General features: G+C 41.6%; 1 protein-coding gene and 1 long non-coding RNA gene across 4 annotated transcripts in view; one reads left to right on the forward strand and one right to left on the reverse strand.

The window, feature by feature from the left end:
• Positions 1-9866, forward strand: part of CNTNAP5 (contactin associated protein family member 5) — an 801428-nt gene extending 791562 nt beyond the window's left edge. The window contains exons 24-25 of one of the 3 annotated variants that reach the window (XM_019469410.2): positions 2496-2669; positions 6940-9866. In XM_019469410.2, coding sequence (XP_019324955.2) covers positions 2496-2669; positions 6940-6941 — 176 coding nt within the window. In that variant the 3' untranslated portion in view covers positions 6942-9866. Of the gene's footprint in view, positions 1-2495; positions 3329-6939 lie in introns of those variants that run through there. The other 2 variants (XM_053909896.1, XM_019469409.2) reach the window with 2 other exon arrangements.
• On the reverse strand, positions 9329-14174 carry LOC128779032 (uncharacterized). Its single transcript, XR_008424916.1, has 2 exons — positions 13920-14174; positions 9329-9733 (listed from the first exon to the last, which is right to left on the reverse strand). It is a non-coding gene; the product is annotated as an uncharacterized LOC128779032 (long non-coding RNA).
• Positions 14175-21347: the final 7173 nt, after the last annotated feature.

Below are 21347 nucleotides of genomic sequence, written 5' to 3' on the forward strand. Positions count from 1 at the left end.
CTTCCTTAATTATGGCCATCTAGCATCCAGAGCCCCGCATGATCTGTGAGACTGGGAGGGAGCCTTTTCAAGAATAGTCATGGGTGCTGTTTGATCAAAGGCGCCCTCTTCCCCCAGCATCTACAGTCCCATGGATGCATCCTGCTCCCGATCCATCAGGCAGCCGACTACTGAGTCAACAGCTGGGACATTTACTTAGTGACAGGCAGTGTGCACCCTGTTCATCTCATGCAGTTGTCAGTTTTCCTAAAGCACAAACACAGCACACCAATAAAACATATGGGAAGAAGCCATGTTGGGGCAGACAGATGGGTGAAAGCCCCAGACCTGTCAGCTTTCTCCAGCAAGTGATTTGGGTTGGATCTAATGAGCAGGGTGAAGCCCACAGGACTGGAGTTTCAAATCCAGCAGCACATATGGTTACAGATACAGATCTTGTCTACTCTGCTGTGAGCTTCCCTCTCCCTCCCCCCTCCCCAGCCTTTCCATTTTCTTCCTGCCTGTTGGTCTCACCCCTTTTTATCCTGCCTCAGCCTGGCTGCTTCCTCCGGTGGCTTGTTTCTTTCCGCCTTGGCCTTGCAACACAGAACGATCCCCAAACCTTGTTTAATGTTAGACACTTGTGAGAGACTAAATTCGTTGTCATCCAGGAGCCATAGCCCTAGCCGGTGCCCCCATCGCTGCCTTCTGGCAGACCAGATGAACTGATCCACACCAGATGGAGTTTTGTTAAAAGTAGGCACTATCCATTCATTTAACTTCTATTTAATGAGCCTCAGCTATGGGTCAAGCCCTGTGCTAAGTATAGGGATACGTGGATGCTTCCCTCAAAGAACTCACAGCCTGGTGCGAGAGGGGATTGGTAAGCAGAAAACAAGGGACTAGCGAGTAGTGTTTTGAGGGAGGATGTATAAATGGCTGTGGAAGCACAGAGGTGCCCCATTACAATATGACTGTGAGGAACGGACACTGTGACCTTTCCTCTTTAAGGAAGTTCTTAAAATGTCTGACCTGAGTTTCTGCTTCAGGGAAGAGAGTCCAATTTGATTTTTGTTTGGCATCAAGGAAGAATGTATTGTCTGTTTCTCTTCCAACAATTTCTCCTTTGACATGTGGAGAAGAGACTTTTGTGACTGCTGACATTTCCCACCCAGTTATATGCTTCCGTGAGTCTCTAAGAGCAGGAAAGGCATCCTAGCCCCTTGGGAAAATCCCTCTAACAGTCTGTGTAAAAGAAGTAGAAACTAGTTCTGTATTTCATCTCATAAAGCTGCAGCCCGTTCTTGGGAGTCCCTCACTGCCACCCAGTTTATTCATAGGTTTGTTAACTTACGTGGCTTTACTCCGCCTGATTCTAAAATAGTCAGGGAAAATGCTGTTTAAGGGTTTAGGAATATATTTTTTTTAAGTAAGCAATCTTAATGATGGCCCCAGCTCTGATACAAATCGGTAGAAGATGTGCACTCAATATTTTTAACTCTCAAATATCCATGCTTATGTAAATCACGGCGTAGGATGTCCAAAACTAATGTTCTAAAATAAACACATTTTGCACTCTCCATTCTACTCAGAAAGAGAAACAAAACAGCAGAATACACACTTTCTTGGGAATAAGCTTATATGTGAATGTCATACATACTTCTCAAATATTTGAATGTTGGAAAAACCTACATTCATGTATAGATGCATTCTCCCGTTTAAAAGTCACCAGATTCTACATTTTCACCCTCTTTTTCCTGACTTTGCTCTTTGCATCCCGAGAGGCTTCCTGGCAAAGGGTAGGGACGAGACCTTCGAGTCAGCGAGGGCAACTTGCCGAGTAGATGCAGTAAAATCACATGCAGTGAGAGCAGGCGGGAACCTGACGTAACTGGAAGAGGTCTGCCATTTCAGCTGACTCGGCGTCTCTGGAAAACAGAACATACCATCTCTGCACCGGCCCATGCCTAGCAGAGCACGGAGCAGTGGAGGAGTGCCCTGTATGTTTGGGAAGCATCCCATTACATAGCAAATCATTTTTAGCAAAGCAAACATACACCCTAAAGGAATTTACATCAGGAGAGGGTGTATTGAGGTGTGTGATGCTTTGGGATGGTTCTCTAGGGTGCTGAAGTAGTTCTAAAATATTTCGTTGCAAGGGGACAAAGAAATTACAAGCGATTACAAATGGCACATGTGCTAATTAAAAGATTCTGTTGCATCTTTAGGCCTAAATCAGGTCTTGAAGAAATAACTAAGAAATCCTTGGCCAGGATGAGTCCATATTTATATGATGGCATTCTCTGATTTAGAATGGCTTTCTTTCTGGCTTCTTAGAAACTGAAGACTGAAGGCATTTCAGCTGGTCTTCATTTCTGGGCAAGAATCTGTTGTTCCTTGTTGGGTTAGTTTTGTTTCGTTCTATTGAGTGCCTTGCCTGCCTCGACTGAATCATCTCTTCCGAGTAGATGGTCCATGATGATTTCCTTCTCTCTTTCTTTCCTCTTTCTCAACAGGAGTGATAGCAGTGGTGATATTCATCATCTTCTCTATCATCGGCATCATGACCCGCTTCCTTTACCAGCATAAGCAGTCACACCGCACTAACCAGATGAAGGAGAAGGAATACCCAGAAAATTTGGACAGCTCCTTTAGAAATGACATTGACTTGCAAAACACAGTGAGCGAGTGTAAGCGGGAATATTTCATCTGAGAAACTGCAGGGTCACCTAATATTCTTTGGGTTGTTGTTAAATTTTTTCTCCTTTCTCCTATCTTTTCATTTTGGTCATCCTCCTTTTCTCATTTGTTTGCCAATTATGTTTGGCACACCCCTGTATCAACCACAGCATCTATCCTCTTGACCCAGCCCAGAAGACCAGGCAGCTATGGCCACTGCCTTCCTTTCCGACAGAGTTATGGTGGTGATAGTGACCACTCAACAGACTGACTTTACTCTAGACAAAGAAGAGACACATGGGTGTACATGTGCATATTTAGTTCTATACTTCCAGTTTCTAAGTAAGATGCACTCTTTAGTTTCGCAGCTGTCCAGTCTTGCATTAAACCTCAGGCTTATGTTGAACCTGAGCTCTGTGACTTAGGCATATGACAGTCACCCTTGACATCCTCCCCCATCTCAAGTTCATTCCTACCAAGGAACTCAGGGTAGAGAAAGAAGATGCTAAAAGCCTGGTTTGCTTCAGTGGCACTTTCAAAGGATTAAGAGAGGTTTGTTTTGTGTTGCTTTTCCTTACCACAGGACACCCATTGCCCTAACCCATCACCCTTTTTCACTTTGACTCTTCTCCCCTGAGTATTTCAAATATAAAATTCCTTATAGTAGTGAGCCATTCCTTTGCTCCTTTCATGCCACTCTCTCCTGGGGCCGACACTTTAGAACTGCACACAATAGCATAAACCTAGGGGAAGCATGGAAAATAGTATCTTGAAACTAGGAGGTAAAAAGGAAAGCTGCTAGGAAGTAGATGTTCTATAACTTCAAAAATGCCTCTTCCAATTTTGTAAGAAATGTTAGCTAGGTTATTCCTGGGATTATTATACTAAGGTATATATATATATATATATATACATATATATATATATATATATATATATATATATAAATATATATATAAGTTGCTGCAACATAAAGAAATTCAAATAAAGGTCTAAAATAGTACCTGGTTCCATGAAGAGCTTTAAAAATAAAAATTAAAACAAAAAATTTTAAAAAAACCAAAACTGCACGAAAGAAGAGAAATATCAAGCAGGATTCTTCCCTTCTATCTACTCACCAACGATCTAGTGACTAAAGTGAATGAATGCAGGTGTCATGTTTTCTAGCAGACACAATGACCCACCTCTGTCCATAGAGACATTCTCTGGGAGGTTCAGGGCGTACTGACTGGGGCATTATGGTTTCCCTGTTGAACCCTCACTGCTTAGTTTGAGAGGCCCTCTTAGGTTCTACAGTGAATCACATTTTAAAGTCATCTATATTCCATGTATATAAAGGCCCCCACACACATCTTTTTGCAGGCATAGACTCTCACATGAGGTGATGTGAAGTTTCAGGGTATCTGTCCCTCCCGAAAACAAAGCATGGAAGAAACATAGTTATTCCTTCAAGAAGGCATCCCTAGCTCATCCACGAGGTGGTAGTAAGAATCCTAATGATTTTACTATGGCGATGGGTCTCACTCTGCCTCTGGGCCATCTTGGAGAAAAAGAGAAGGGGAAAACAATATAAAGTCTCCGGTATGCTGAAAATACCAATATAATGATCCACAAATGTGGAAAGTCCTTGCTGATTCTCTTTACGAGACAGATTCGGTTTGGGAAACAATTACCACGTTGCAGTTTGCCAGCCTCAACAGTGAGCAGACATTCCATTTTCTTCTTAGTGTGTCTATCTCCCCTGGCGTGGCCAGGCTCACGATGAAGAACTCATTAGCTCTGTCTCATCTCAAATCCGTTTCAGGCTTTCCTTTCAGGGTCTGAGCACGTGGGCAAGGATCAGCTTGTAATCATATTTATCAACTTGAAGATGTTGTTCTAAATATACATTCTCTTCTTAAAACTATCTGCAGATTCTTAATCACATCATCATAATATCATTTTGCTAGTAAATGTATTTAAAGGATTCCAACGCTGGCATCTTTGTTTTTTTGTTTGTTTTTTGTTGTTTTTTTTTTCTTCTAGCATTTTTAATAAGATGAATGAATCATCAATAAGAGGAAAGATCTTTAAATATTATTTTCTCCTGCCCCTTCCACCCCTGTTTCCAATGTTCACTTTTGAATTGTTGATTTCCATAAAAAAGGCTGTATAAATCAGCCTCTTGCTGATTTGGACTACGGGGACACAGTCCTTTCTCCCCTCAAATAAAAGTCACCACGAAGCACAGTAGGTTTAGCCTGAAGCGTCTCCAATAATGAAATGGAAAGGCAAAGGAAGGTGTGAGGAATAAAACTGGAACCCCTCATTATTCAAGTCTCTGAGAAGCAAGGACTATATTTTGCTGGCATAGCGCTGACAGAAGAAACGGAGAACTAGCAAAGGCCAACTCCGAGTATTTGCTTTCCTCATCCACTTACAAACGCTTGTAGGTAGTTCTATAGGGTGAAGATTCCGTGAAGCTCTCTTCTTGCCCCTCCCACACTGCAGAATCCACCAGCATGCCTCCCCACACATGTAGACTGTCTATACGTACGCGCTCCGTATCACAGGCCAAGAAACCAATGCCAAGACCGTGCAATCAGCACATCACTCTTGTAAGTAAAGTCTCAGGGCTAAACCAGAATTATTTTTACAGGGTTGGATTGTTTCGTAACCCCAGAGAACACTGACTTTCACTAGATGTATATGGAAACAAGCAAGCAGCTCCCTCCAAAGCAAAACACAATTTTCACTTAGAAATAAGTGCTAACTCTGCCTGTCTTTCCTCAGTGGTACCAAACCCAGGTAGTTTTGTGCAACTGTTGAATCGCGTTGAGTGTTCTGACCTTTGAGCGATTATAATCTAAAACAAATCGTCATTGAAAGCACTCTGCCCCCTCCTTAACCCCTGTTTTCTGCTTCGGTAGTCAGGTTTCCTGACTGCATGCTCTGAGAGCTGGACCACCATAATCCCCCACTGTAACCCTCGGTCCTTGATAGCTGTGGATTACAAAAATATTTCATGGAATGTGGTCGCTTTATAGCACAACCGAAAGCACCCGTGCAATTTCACATTCTAAGGGGGATACTTAATTGATATAATTTCTACCAAGCAAACCTATTTACATAAGCAACAGTATGTATGCTTACCCTAAAAAATACTTCACACCCACTGCAACATTCGCTGGGTGTATAGGTTAGACTGCCGTGGTCTCTATGAGAATTCACCTAGAGAATTAGACATTTGTCGCTTCTCTGGATAAGGGTTTATGGATAACTTAGCCTCTTCTGTTCAGTCTCAGCTGCATATGGGAGATTTATTTTAAGGATCCGGGACTGTTTTTTTCAAACAGTTTCTGTTCCCTCTTGTAATCACAGACATGGCACTAAACCTGACTTCTACCTTTTGTTAGCTCCATGACCATTGCAGGGTAACAGGAGCAGGATCAGAACAAAAGAAATAGATTGTTCCCTTTCCTTATTCATCATGAAGTGCATACTGAATGCCCAGTACCCCAAGGGTTGAACTAGACATTGGCTGCACAAATATAAATTATACCTTGTTCTTGCCCTTAGAGGAGCTCCAAGTCTATCGGGGCAAGAACAAGGTATAATTGTTGTAAAAGGGCTAGGCAGAGAGTGTTATAGAATACAGAGCAGAGGTCCTGCATGATTATTTTTGCAAAGCCTTGGCTAGGGACTGAAGCAGATAATTTTCTGGAAAATGTTCATAATTTTTCTTGTATATTCCACTTTCAATATGCCGCCGTGTTTCTCTTCCTCGAACCAAATATCTGTCTATGCAGATATATTTCTGTAGAGGGAAATGGACTAACTCTTTAGGAACGGCAAGAAAAGATGGTCCTTGTCTCTAAAGTACTTTGGGGAAGGCCTGATTCTTTCCATTCTTGCTTCTTTTCTGGTTGAGGGATTCTGAAGCCCCTTCTCATCAGTCAGACCTAAGCGATGGCTTGGGGGCCCTCTGTGGGGGAGGGACAGCAACCTCCACTTCCACTCCCCTCCTCCTCTCGTATCAATTCCTTCAAGGCCATGTGGTTATAACCATTTGCTCTTCCAAATGCCCCTTAACGTGTCTGCTGTCCTCTTGCCCCTCCTAAAACCCTTCTTTGTCCCCACGAACCATTTGACTCTACCTAGAAAGGTCTCTGAGAACGAGATGAAGTAGCTTCGAGTAAATAACTGACTAAAAATTGTTGTCCATCTAAGTGAGGTCTCACTTCTGTGCCCCGGGTGAGTTTTTTTCCAATCCTGAAAGTCACACCTGTCTCTTCTCTGCAGGAAGCTCATTCACTTAGAGGAGCCGCACCGGGAGGCTACGAACAGAGTGTCTCCTCCAAGGTATTCAGGGAAATAGGAATCAGGCTGTTGAAATCTTTGTTACAAAAAGCCTTGACAGTTTGTCCACCAACTTGCCCTGGCTTCCTTTGAATTCCCCCACAGCTGCAATCCATCAAGTCCACATTGCAACCCCGGCCTGCCAAGAGGAATTTGAGACAGTGTGTAGCTCTCCTCTTCATTTTTCCTTAGCCTAAAGGCTTTGACATACTTAGGCTCCTGTTGTCCTACGGGTCACAAGCGGACCAAAGGAATAAAGAGGTTTCCTTGTTCCCGCAGATGCAAAAATGGTTCATGGGAAAAGGCGAAAGCAAACCCCAAACTTTCAGAAAACATGGAGGCTGACTGAGTGCTACTTCATGTCTGTCATGCAGTTGGAAAATGTTTTCTTTAAAAGACACGCAGTGTAATTGAATTACTTCCACACACTGTTCTTGGTTCTTTTCTCCGCCCTTCCTCCCACGCTCCCACCCCCACTGTTGTTGAGCCCATCCAGTTTGCAGATTTGGGTCCCTGGTGTGCATCGTTGCTTCCACAAATCCCAAACAGTTAAACCTCTTAAAGGGGGAAAAAGCAGCGTAAGCAGACACATACACAAAGATTTTGTAAATAGGGCTGATAGTCAGACTTTCTCCAGGACATCCTACATACACGGCTCTTCAGTAGGGATAGACACATCTCCTCTTGAGTTGGCGGTTGTTTGAAACCTTCATATAAGGTTTTGATACTGAACTCTTGCTATTTTTGAGTGATTTTCTCTTATTTTGCACTATAGAGCTCTGAGAAAGAACAGAAAAGCACATTTTAGTTTTTTTTAGTGAAATATTGTACTTTGTCAGCTAGTTGTCTGTCTTTTGTAATGTTTATAGACTACAAAGTGGCTGAGTAGATGTGAGCAAGGATGAAGGCAAAGCTTGGTGTGGGTGTTTCCACCACACCTGCTGAGAACACGTTGAGGAGGAAGGGAGGATCTGCGGCAACAGTCGGTGGCCATCTCAGGTGTGGAGGGTCATTGCTCCCACCATGGAGCAGGGGCAGCAACTCTTCCCTCTTTCTTGGCTCCTAAATCAGGAGTCCCTTCAGTGCATTTGGATCACTGTCTTACACATTAGGGAAAGAGGCAATATCATGGGCTTCACATGACGAAGCCCTTACCAACCTTGGCATGACATTTTTTTACCCTTCTCAGCCCTACTCCAACCACGTCTCCCTCCTGTCCCCAATATTTTTATTTCAACAAGATTTTCATTGTGTGCTATCACCACAGTGACCCAACCTGCCCAGGTTGAACACCCAGATACAATTTTAAGGGCAAGAAGGTGTCAAAACAACTCTTCGAATCCACTATCCCAAATCAAAAGCCCCATGGGTGGGATGCTTGAGGTCCTGAAATCAGTCTAGTGGTCCTTCTTTCCCCTTCATTGGTCCTGCCATCCATGTGGCATGCCACATTATAAGACGATGTGATACTGTCCATCCCCAACAACAGATACTGCCAGGGACCCACCATCTAACACTATTTAGGAACACTGGTTTTCTCAATCCTGACCACTGATGCAGAATACCAGAACAAAATTAGGAGAGCAGTCCTAAGCCATGACCAAAGGTGAATCTAATTGTTTTAACAATTAAATGTTGGTCTTATTTTCATTCACATCATGTTCTTCCATGCCTCAGATGCCAGCGGTAGCCTCAGAGGACATGAAAAAGGTGCTGGGCATTCAAGAGGAACATTGTATTACCCTGTAGATTCTTTGGAAGGCCCATAAGTAGAAACTTTCAGTGAAACTTTAAGGGATAATACTTAACAGGCTTCTGCCTAGTCATACTTTTCCATTATAGTCAACCCCATCCCCAAGGCTTTACATGAAATATTAACATAGTCTCTTCTATCCGAATGGCAGTGTCAACCTGTGTAACCTTGCCCTGCCTTAAATACTCATGCAAAAAATACCAAACCTTGCTTTAAAGCAGCATAGTTATAGTGTGAGAGGGTCTTATTTAGTGAGGTCCAACACGAAGACTTTTCTCCTTCTGAAGCTGGTAGTTAACATGCCTCCTGATACCATGTGCTGTCTTAAGCTGTCCCTTCCTTCAGTCAACTGGAAGAGGCAAAAGGGGTGCAGGGTTGTCACTGGGAATAGAAGGACAGGCTGAGGGGGAACCAGGAGTCTGCCTCCAGGATTTGATAGTGAAAGAGTCAGCAAACTTTTTCTGTAAAGGGCTGGATGGTTTAATTTAGGCTCTGCAAGCCAGACAGTCTGAAAGTTGCAAATACTCCCTTCTCCTGCTGTGGCAGGAAGTGGGCCATACACAGACAAAGAGGCATGGCTGTGTTCCAATAAAACTTTATTCACAGAACAGGCCACATGTCAGATTTGGCCCATGGACTGCAGCTTGCTGATCTCTATGATAGCCCATTGCCATGTCCATTTCAGATGGGAAATCTCTCTCTGGCACGCAGTGGTCCTCCTTTTTGAAGAATGAGAAAGAGTGGGGGGATTATTTTTAACAAGTAAATAATAAAATGCAAAATAACTTCTCCCCCCCAAAAAAACTATATGTAGACTTTCTATTATGGCAAAAGCACAAAACAGGTCACCTCTCTTTGTAGATCTGCCAGAGTCTTGCTTTTTCCTTTGGATCTTCTCATTTTTGTTCCCAAAACAGAAACTCAAGTGATGTTGCCTCGTTCCAAGTCAGTTTTGTAGACCACGTAACATGTCTTAATAATACACTGTATGGGGAAAAATAAAACGTTAGCCTTAGATTTCTTTGTTTTCTATGGTTACTGTTGTACAGAAGAAAGACTTAAACTGTAAATAATGTATATTTAATAAAGAGAGAATTTTGTATGATTTTGTGTGGAAGCCAAATGTGTCTTGCTGTGTTTTCTTGGGTTAATGAAGAGTCTAACAATTAATCCCTTAGCTCTCATTCTCATCCCTTAGACCATTAACTCCAAGACAACATGACCTGTGGTGTTGCTGGAGAAACATGAAACTCCCACTCCCTGGGTTTATTGATTTCAGCGGGCCTGAAAGTGCTGTCATGGGCTGTCTCGTCACTAGGCTGAATTATACTCGCCTGCTTGCCTGGCTCAAATGCCTATGACAGCAAGCTCAGTGACTTGGTCAAAAGGCACGTTCAGGGCTCTGGAACCATCCGGGTTTCATCTACCTGTATGAAACCCTAGGCCTCTCCTAAACCTTCATCCCTGCCAGCTTAACAGCAGCCACGTTGCTTATCTTGCCTTCCCCTTCTTCCCAGAGAAAACCCCAACCCCAACTGGACTTTTATGTGTTTAGGATATTAAACAATCCATAGTGATGAATTAGAACTCACTTCATATGCTGATTAAGACTTCTATGTATGGGGTAGTCAGTCAACAAACAGTCAAAAAACTGGCAAAGGTTTTAAACAGGAGACTGACACTATCAGATTTACCTTTTACAAAAATCTCATCTAACTTCTCAATGAAGAATGGGCCATGGAGAAACAAGAGGGGAGGGGGAGAGAACAGTTAGGACCCATTGCCCAGAGGGAGGTTGTTTGGACTACAGCTGTTATAGAAGAGAATATAATAGTAGAGCTGGGTCCAGAGAGAACCAAGAGGGTTTGCTTATGGACTTGAAGGAGATTATGAGCAGAACAAAGAACCAAGAAAGATTAGAACTTGGGGCTTAGGCCACTGAATGGACAGGAGAAAATAAATAGCTTTGTCTTGGAGAACGGTGGCTGAGAAGTAGGAAGAGTGGATCCTGAGCTCAATTTGGGATTTTGTTAAGTTTAGGATTCCCATTGGGCAATAAGTGTAGGTGTCAAGCAGGTATCTGGGTATACGTCTGCAGTTCAGGAGTGTGGTCTGCTCTAGAGAGATACTTGGGAGATATTTGAATCTGTATCTGCATTTACAGATCTACACATCTGTGTGTATGTGTGTGTGAGCGTCTGATTGAGATCATCCAGACAATGAATGCAACTAGGGAATAGAGCCTGGAACGATGGTCTGTTAGAGGAGAAGGAGGCAGACATCGAGGAAGGAGGAAGACGGGGTAAGTTGGAGCCCAGAAAACAAAGTGTGTAATGAAGAGGAAGTGAACAGCTCTTAAATGCTACTGAGAAACCAAGTCAGATGAGAATAGATAATGATCATGGGCTCTAGCAAGATCAAAGCCCTGACGACCCTTAGAACCACTTAATGAAGAAGTGGCAAGTCCATGTGATTTCGAGTCATCTGAAGGGATGGAGAAGCTAGGGGGAAGCATGGGATAAGACTCAGAGCAATAATTTTATGGTACAAACATGGACATTGGAGCCAGGCAAGCCACTGGGGCTCAGATCCCACAAAATCCCATTCTCTACTTTTGTGACTTGAAATAGATTAACCACCATAATCCTTGGGTTTTGAAGATGTAAATTGGAAAATTAAACACAAAGACCTTTAGAGACCCTGAGTATCAAATGAAATAATACATGCAAACCACTTAACCAAGTACATGAGCAGTGGGGCCCTTCGTAAATGCTTCCTGCCATTATTTATCTCTTTATCCTTTCCAAATGTATTGAAAACAAGTGACACATATCACACATAATTTACTAAAGCTAGCCATAGAAAAGTTAGTCATGCTTTGCTCTGCAAGGAGGCTCAGTAATGGCTTGTAAGCGGATTGGACTAGGAAGAAGTCTTGAGTTCTAGCTGTGGCTCTGCCATAAATGAGATTTTGAAATGCCCTGTCCCTGAAAAAGTGGGGACTGATTCTAAATAATGAAACAAATCCACTATCTTAAACATTTACAATAATTCTGGATAGCAGAGAAATTGACCTATGGGCTTTTGGCCAGACACTCATGGCTTCAAATCCCAACTCTTCTAATTAGTAGCTGAGGGACAGTAAATACATAAATCCTTTCTCATCTCTGAGGTTCAATGGATTTTAAAACAATATTCATGTACTAAAAATATGTTCGTTTCCCTACGTCTTTTTCCTGAGCTGCTTTCTAGTCACAGAATATAACCAGAGAGTACCATTCAGAGTTAATGAAGGACTGTGTTAATCTTATCCACTGTGCCATATTTGTATTGGTTTAAGCCTATAAAATAAAAGAGAAGGGGCCCCTAGGTGGTTCAGTCGGTTGTCAGACTCTGGATTTTGGTTCATGATCTCACAGTTCATGGGTTCGAGCCCCTTTTCACACTCTGCATTGACAATGAGGAGGCTGCTTGGGATTCTCTCCCTCTCTGTCCGCCCCCCCCCATTCGTACATTCTCCCCCTCTCTCTCTCACAATAAGCAAATAAAATTGAAAGAAAGGAAAAAAAGAGAAAACAAATGACTTTGAGTTCAAACAGACATATACTGTGTTGTGGGGAGGACTAACCTCATGGTATTTTTTCCTAATACAATTTTTAAACTGTATGTGAATTGATTTCATTGTTCATGACAGTTCAAAATGAACAAATTTCCGTGGGCCTACATTTGATGAGGTCAATGAGCTCACAGCGTCTGCACATCTGAGACCGGCCAACAGGATCTGACACCAGCGAGCCCGCTGCTGAAAGCCCCGTCTGGAATGTGGGATCCATCCTTGGGGAGGAGACACCAGCGCCAGCCGATGACAGTGTTGAGCAGCGGAAGAAAAGCAAATCCACTTTAGCCGCTCGCTCTGAGGCACTCCAACTGTTCAAATAGGCCTTAGAGAATTAAAGGCTGTCTTACAGCATAACTTTCACCGAACGGAGGAGAAATGCCAGCAAGGGAGAGCGCAGGACGGTGCTCCCTGAAAAGGGCAGGTGGTCGTCCTCACGACCCCCCCCCCCACTCTGTGGTTTGGAGAGTGTGACAACTTGTCCACGTCTCACAGGGCCCTTTGTTGTGTGCACAGCTCTCATTTAAAAGATACTGGCTTTATGAAGAGAAATGGTATGAGTCAAATATTCTCCTAAATAGAAATGTAATAATAAAATAGTTAACAATTGTTGCACACCTGGTGTATATCAAGTACTTATACGTGCTACCCCTTTTTGTCCCAATGAAACCATCAGAGGAGGACTGTCTTTCTCATTTTGCAGAAAACTATACCTAGCATGAGTAAATTAATTTGCTAAAAGAACTGCACAGTGTTTGAGGTCACAGATGCTTGGAGTCAGTTCCCACTCTGTTATCTGTGTCACTTCAGGCCATGGTCTTACCCTACCTGTGACTCAGCTTCTCATCTGGAAAATAGGAATGGTAACACCTGTTTCCCAGAATAATATAGCTAGTTAGTGGAAGAGTGAAGATTTAAACAATATCAGCCTTAAACCACATCTAGCTGTACCGAGCTACAGCTAAAACAAATTCAAATAATGTTAATTTTGCCATTGTACAGCTACTCTGTCCCTGGCCTCTATGGCTCAATGAAACTAGAGGAAAATCTCCAACTAAACAAGATAAACCAAAAGGCCATAAAGAGAAAATCAAAGGGTTCTCTGGCTATACATGGTTGTGCTTCAAAACACCAAAACTGCGCTACCAGTAGAATATGTAGGAATCATTTTGTGTCTGCAGGAAAACCTCTGTGATGTACCTGTCTCAGGGTCAATCCCCTGTGCATAGGGAGTGTAGCTGATCTTTACTCTCCAGAGGTCTAAAGAGGCAGAGCCTCTTCTTTTTTTTTTTTTTAATTTTTTTTTAACGTTTATTTATTTTTGAGACAGAGAGAGACAGAGCATGAATGGGGGAGGGTCAGAGAGAGGGAGACACAGAATCTGAAACAGGCTCCAGTCTCTGAGCTGTCAGCACAGAGCCCGACGCGGGGCTCGAACTCACGGACCGCGAGATCATGACCTGAGCCGAAGTCGGCCACTCAACCGACTGAGCCACCCAGGCGCCCCGAGGCAGAGCCTCTTCTAGAAGAGAATAACATTATTCAAATGCTCACTTAAAGCTGAGCCCACAGAAAACATTTTTCAGCACATAAACTTACAACCAAGTAAAATCAAGTGCCCCTTCCCAATAAACAGGCAGAGATCTTCCACCATCCATGACACCACTTTGGAATTTTGGTGGGACATTCATGTTGTGAAATATTCTGATTCCTGTGGCTCTTCCCTTTGGGTGTCTCTGAGGGAGCCGGTGAGCATCTTAAGGAAACCTGATGATGTGACATTAATAGAGAGCCTGCAGTGTGCTAGATGCTGACCTTCCTGTTTTTGCCTGTAGTTATTGAAATTATAAGGAAACGCAAAGTTAAAAATCAAATTGCCAGAAAAAAAACATCAATATCAAGCGGCCAGAAATCAAATAAAAGGGGATCAATGTCATGTGACGTGTATATAGGTTCTTTAGCATTTTATCTTGTACAAAAAGATATCTTAATTTATCACCCTTTACATTTTGTAAGATAACTTTATAGTATTAATATTATAGTGTGTAATATCAACTGTTGTATATTCTGAGACTAACCATTAATTTCCTAATTCATTCATTCAACAAATATTGATCAGCAATTTTGATGTGGATTTTGAGATGTTGGGAATAATCACATAATAAGATATAACAACTGCTCACAAAGGGCTGTACAGGGTTTACTTAGGGAGGCTAGTACATAAATGACAATCCTGTACAACAGGCGCCACAGAGAAGGGCCCAGGCACCAATTAACACACATGAGCAGGGAGCAGGCATTTGACTAAAGAAGGTGTTGTTTCAGTTGTGTCTCAAAGGTTTAGAGGATGATCACAAGTTAAGTTGAAAATGGCAAGTAAGAGAAAGGAAACAGGCACCGAGGCAAGAGTGTGTGTGCCAATTCAGGAAACCGTACATAGCTAAATATGGCTTAGAACAAGGGCTAGAAAGTTCTTATTCAAAAATGACAGGCAACTCAGTAAATATGTGGAATGGCCTTTTAGATCAAAGTCTCCTCATTGGGATGAGCAAAGCAAAAATGAAACATAGGGGGTGTGCAGAAGTAAAATAGAATTATATTTTGGTTACCTCATGTTTGAAGCAAGCATTAGATGGGATTTGATGCCAGAAGATTTCCATTGGGTCCCAACCCTCTCTTTTCTGACTGTGGACACCACTATTTTGAGCCTTGGGCATCTAATTTGAGTTGTTATGAGTAATTAACAAAAGAACTATGAAAGTATCTTTTAAAACTACAAAAGAATACAAATATTAGTTATTATTATTGCACCTCCAAACCCAGAGTGGGAGAAAATATCCATCAATTACAGCAGGGCCAGGGAGGAAATATTTTAGGCTTTAAGGGCCAGTGTCTGCCATCAACACTCAGCTCGGCTGTTTGGTACTAAAACAGCCATGGACACTGTGTAAATGAGTAGTATGGCTGGGTTTCCATAGGACTTTATATATGGAAACTGCAACTTCATAACTTTAGTTTAAATTTAAGTTTCATGTAACTTTCACATAACATGAAATGTTATTCCTCTTTTTATTGTACTCAACCATTTATAAATACAAGAAATCATGCTTAACTCACAATCTACACAGAAACAGGCAGTTGGCCAGATTTGACCCAGAGGTCATACCCTGTAAACCCCTTAATTAGACAAACATTCACTGCATTTGAAGTCTCTCCTCTCTTAGTGTGGAAAATGGAGATATAAAATATATGCTTATTTTCTTTTGGAGACCAGTATCATGAAAATGTACACACATTTTAGAAAATAAGGCTGAGGATGTGGAGAGCTTAGAGAGATTCAAGAGATTCAACTCCAGGTGTGGGATTTAAGGGATCAATACTGCTCTTGAGTTGATTGAATGGGAAAGGGTTGTAAAACAGAGGTTCCTTGGGCCACAGCTTGGACAGGAATGGACTGGATGACCTCAGTTTCCTGCTTACCAGTTGACATAGAAACAAGAAACAGAAGAAGCTATGAATAAGAAAACACCTATTATCTATAAAACATATAAAAATGTCAGTTATGATAACGATGATGTCTTTCCTTTGTTGTCATCTTGTTTGTTCAGTTTGAGAGACCCAAAGGAAGTTAGCAACTTTTGCAGAAGTCACGGGATATGACCAAATTACACATTTTACTTGTGATCAAGTTGAATAGGCCGAGCCACTTTAAAGAGAAATAAACATTATTGTGGAGAAAGGGAGTCTTGTTTGCTCAGCATGGATGATGTTAAAGTATAATAAGATCAACAGGACAATGTTAAGCTTCCAAACCTGTGTATTGTTTGTGGGTAATTCCTGCCTCCCTTGGTGAGGAATGGCAGGGCTTTGGGTGGCTGGACACTCCAGCTGGTGACCTTATGCAAAACTCCTAAAATGATGGCCTGTTTAGGATGGCATTGTAGAGATGGTGGATCAAATTCTATAATCCCATATCTCCATTTTTGTGTTGGGACAGACAATACAGACTAAATAGCTAAGCAGAAAGCATAAAGAAAAGCTATTTAAAGATTAAATTTAGGAAGGCTATAGCTAGCAAGACAATACCAAGCAAAGGGAATGGAAGGGGAAAAAAAAGATGAAAATTTACATAATTGTTCAGAAAGTTTTGTGTTCTTCTAGAAAAGAAGAGCTCTTAACAGAAAGCCATAAAAATCTTGAGGGTTTCTATGACTTTTTCACTTCTCACTTTTAGCAAAACTGGATGTGAATTTTTGAGTTGAATAACTGTCATTTCTGTTGCAAGGTCAAATCGAAGTGTTGAAAGATAAAGAAGAACCAGGAACACTGTCATATTTAAATCAGAAGAATTGAATGCCGTGCCCTTCAGGCTTTCAATGGGCTTGGCCATGGTCCCTGGCATTGACCCTAACTACCTGTTCTAAAGAAGGAAACATTCAGAAAAGAAAGAGAAAGAAAGAAAGAAAGAAAGAAAGAAAGAAAGAAAGAAAGAAAGAAGAAAGGAAGATCCTAGCGAACCATCAAATAACCCATCTGAGATATTATGGTATTAGAAAACAAGAGTCTGGAAAAAAACAAATCTTTTTAGATGAATTTAATTTATTTCAGCAAAAAAGTTACAAGAATGTGGGAATAAGATAGAAACAATAACATACAGCTATCTTCTTTTCAAGAAAGCTTTGATCAATTCTATCTCAAAAGACATTCTTCCAATAAGTGATGACAGTGCAGACCTGATTATAATATTTTGGTACAAAAATAACTGACTTTAAGAGTAATTATTTATAACTCAATTTCAACCAGGGCCATAAATATTATTTCACAATAATTAGTCCTAGAATATGTTGCATTTTACAACTTGAGATAACTCCTTTCAAGAATTGAGAGGAAGCTTACCAAATATATAGATAAATCTCTCCAAGCAGAATTATTAATAAAAAACAAATAAATATATTTCAAGATGATATTACACACTAGCCAAAATCTACTGCTGAAAAAAACAAAAGGTGACACAATTTGACGAACCTGAGGGAATATAGCCAACACACTTATATCCAGAAAGGGGAAGGATTTGTATGGGGGAAAATAAACTGAGGTCAAAGAGGACCATACTTTTAATGTAAATAAAAGTCAAAACGAAGGACTCTTTCTCCATTGTGTATTATTCATGTATGACATGTGTTGGTCCCTCGGCTCTTCTCCTATTGTAACATAGGTATGCCTCTCTGATTAGGATTTTGCCTACCGATGATCTGTTTCCATCCTTACCTGTCAGTTTCTGAGCCTTTTGAAGCCAGTGACCAACCCCCACTACCCTCCCCTATACACACGAGGGAAAGTGTAGAAAGCACAAAAGGTTTTGAGCCACTCCACTCATATTATTGAATGGATCGATGGTTAAATGTCAGACTAAAATACCATGACAACTTTATGGAGAAATGTCGGACAGAGAAGTTTATGATGAGTACTCAGAAAATAATAGAAGGTATTTAAAAATGTATCCCACAAAATATTTGGGATTTGAAGAAAACGAAAATACAGTAGAGCATAAATCTCCAAAAACCTTGAAGAAAAGAGAGTAATTTATCCTAGAAAACTTAGCTATCATCTCTACTTTCTTGTTATCAAACATGTATTGAGTTTCCTTACGTTCCGGAGTCCAGCTCCAGCAGGTCCAGAGGTTCCTAAAGAATGAACGGTGTCAGTGAAAAAGTGAAAATAAAAAATAAAATGGACACAGACAACAGCAGTGTGTTGGACTGGCCGCTTTATTGTGGCAAACGTGGCTTTATATATTAGTTAGCAATTTCTTTATAGCGCACGTCATCTATGTTTTCTGGCATTACCTAATTCTAAAAATGTTCTTATGTGTAATCACCCTTTAAGCAATAACATGGTTATTTTCTCATAACGTTCCCTCCTGCCCTTTGCTTATTGATTAATTTCTTACATTATTTTCATTGTTTCTATGTTTATCTATAATCTATAGAACATTTGCTTTGTTGCTTTCATGAAAGGTCATCTATTTCTCAACATCTCAAGAGGAACAGTTACAGGGACATGACCTCTTAGTTGTTTCCCTGAACCATTCGTGGTTCAATACAAAAGTATTCACCTAGGTCCGAGGTGCCAGGAAGGGGCCAAGAGGGCCTTAGGAACCCATGCCTTATGCATTCTCAGAGAGACAAGGCACCTAGGAACTAATGAACCATTCTGTACTTTAACTGACTAGGTTCAATCATCATCTGGAATGCTTCCTGGGGGCCAAGTGGGCCTAGGGGTTGGAGTAACGTGCGCCCATAGATACACTCCTTTGTTACCGGAGTGGGGCTTTCAAATCCATTTGTCCCTCCTTGGCTGGGAAATATATGAGGCTATCCTTCCTTTCGGTAGAGGAGTCTTTATAGGGGGTGGCAAGGGCTAAATGTAGGGCCGCACAATTTCTTTGCAGAACCTTATTTTCTTTCCCCAATGGTTCTTTTCCCAGGGGGCCTGTTGAGGGCAATTCCCCAACAGACAATTCCCCAGGTACTTTTATTAAGGCCAAATTACATAAAAGCAGGAGTACAAGGAGCTTCACTGTTGGTGAGCTGCCCTGCAGTCCCGATCTGTCCACCGCCAGGGCCCTGTCATCAAGCTGGCTGGATAGCTGGGCTTCCAGCACTTACATTAAGTTTCATAAATGTACTTTAAATGTAACCTCATGGTAGGGGCACCTGGGTGGCTCAGTCAGTTAGACGTCCAGCTATTGATTTCAGTTTAGGTCATGATCTCACAATTTGTGACATTGAGCCCCGCATTGGGCTCTGCACTGACAGTGAAGAGGCTGCTTGGGAGTATCTCTCTCCCTCTCTCTCTGTCCCTCCTTCTCACATGCTCTCTCTCTCTCAAAGTAAATAAATAAACGTTAAAAAAAATGTGACTTCATGGTAAGGAAAGCATTTAAAAAAGTTTCAGTTGATTATTAATAATTGATGAAGAGACAAGACTTGCATCCAATTTTTTAAATACATTCTAATAGTAACATGGCAGGCTGTCACAGAAACATTAGTTATTGGGCTAACTGCTCATTGGTATAATTTTTTTTTTTTTTTTTTTTTTTTTTGCTGATGGTAAAAATAAGCACTAATATTAAAAACTCACATAATAACCATGCCTGCCAGGTCTTCAATAGTCTTGAGGATACAGGATGACTGAGGGTGGTCCTGGGTCTGAGGGCATTAAAATGAGGTTGACTTATGGTTATGGGTAGTTAACGCAATACCATCTGAACTGTGGTTTTCAAAAGACTTCCAATAGCTGTGCACATTATATTCTATAGCTGATTAAAACACTATAAAAACAATTGAAAGAATTACATGAGTAAATAATAGTTGAGGGGAAAAGTATATTCTCCAAATCTGGTACTTCAGTGCATATGCACAGACTGTAGAATCTTTGCCGAGAAGAAATACGATGAACTTTGTTTACCCCATATACACCAATGTTTTGGGGCATGGAATATTTTATTCTCAAACTCCCTCAGTAATTCTTATTTATGAAAGTGGACAGTATACTGGCACAGGAGCCAAAATCTCAGCTGGATCCTACAGTCAAATCTATTCCTGACATATTATTTGGCCTTGAACACGACACTTGTACTCTCAGCGACACAGTCCAACGTAAAGTAAGAGAGCTGGTCCACATGTACCTCAGAGCCTTCGCAGCTCTCAAGCCTGATGATACTAACAAAGGTCTTGACATAGAGGACACTGTTTCCTCCATATTGATTTCTCACCATTAGTCTAAGTCAACCCTAAGAACACAGAGGGATAATATTAATGGAAAATGAGAGTGAGGACTGACAAAATTAGTTACCTTAAAAAAAATAGCACGGGGGCACCTGGGTGGCTCAGTTGGTTAAGTGTCAGACTTCGGCTCAGGTCATGATCTTATGGTCTGTGAGTTCAAGTCTCTCAGAGCCTGGAACCTGCTTCAGTTTCTGTGTCTCGCTCTCTATGCGTCTCCCCCGCTCATGTTGTCTCTCTCTGGCTCTCAAAAACAAATAAATGTTAAAAAAATTGTTTAAAATAAATTTTAAAAAATAGCGTAGATGAAAAATCTGAAGCGTTTTAAACTCGTGTCCTGAATGTGATAAAGAATTTGAACCCAGCTCAGTCTGAAGGGATGACCAGGGAAACTCAAGAAAGGCATATGGATAAGAATGCAAGGCTCAGGATTGTAACGTTTTGGCAGAAGACACCAAGAAATGCTTTGTGCAAGACAAGATGTCCTCCACAAGGGGAAATAACCTCCTCCAGTCCTAGTCTACCAGTACCACTATTGGTAATCTCCTAATCGCCATCTATTATCTGTGGATTAGTTAACCCTTCTTCAATTACATCTGAAAGAGGACTTCAACCACCTCCATTGTGACCTCAAACTTTCTAATAGATTAAGTTCTTCTTTCCAGGTTATCTCTGAATTCAGGCCAAAGACCCTGTAGGCACAGCATCCCCTCCTAAGAACTGGGAAGTAACGACAGCCCAGAGCCCCCAGGACCCTGCCCCATGATCCAAGACAGTGATCAATTTAACCTTCACTGCCTACCTGGAGGTGCCCACCGATATTTTACTTATATAAAGCTGGAAGTATTTGGGGCACTTTGCAGATAGTCTTTGAGAGACTATAGTCTGCTGTCTTCCCAGTGTTGGCCTCTCTGAAATAAATCCCCTTCTTTTATCACCACCACTCATTTCTCTGACTTTGGATTTTGTCAGCTCCGCGTGGCTGAATCTGGTCTGTTTGGGACCCCTACAGCCACGTGCTCCTGCACCCCTGTGCCCATCTTTATGGGCCCTGTCCCCTGTGGCCCTGTCCCCTGTGGCCCTGTCCCCGTGCTTTAATAAAATCACCTTTTTGCACCAAAGATGTCTTCAAGAATTCTTTCTTCGTCATTGGCTTCGCACCCCATGAACCCCACCATCACCCCAAAATTTTATC

This window comes from Panthera pardus, unplaced genomic scaffold (assembly GCF_024362965.1).
Source record: "Panthera pardus isolate Hobbes unplaced genomic scaffold, ASM2436296v1 HiC_scaffold_10, whole genome shotgun sequence".
NCBI classification, from domain to species: Eukaryota; Metazoa; Chordata; class Mammalia; order Carnivora; family Felidae; genus Panthera; species Panthera pardus.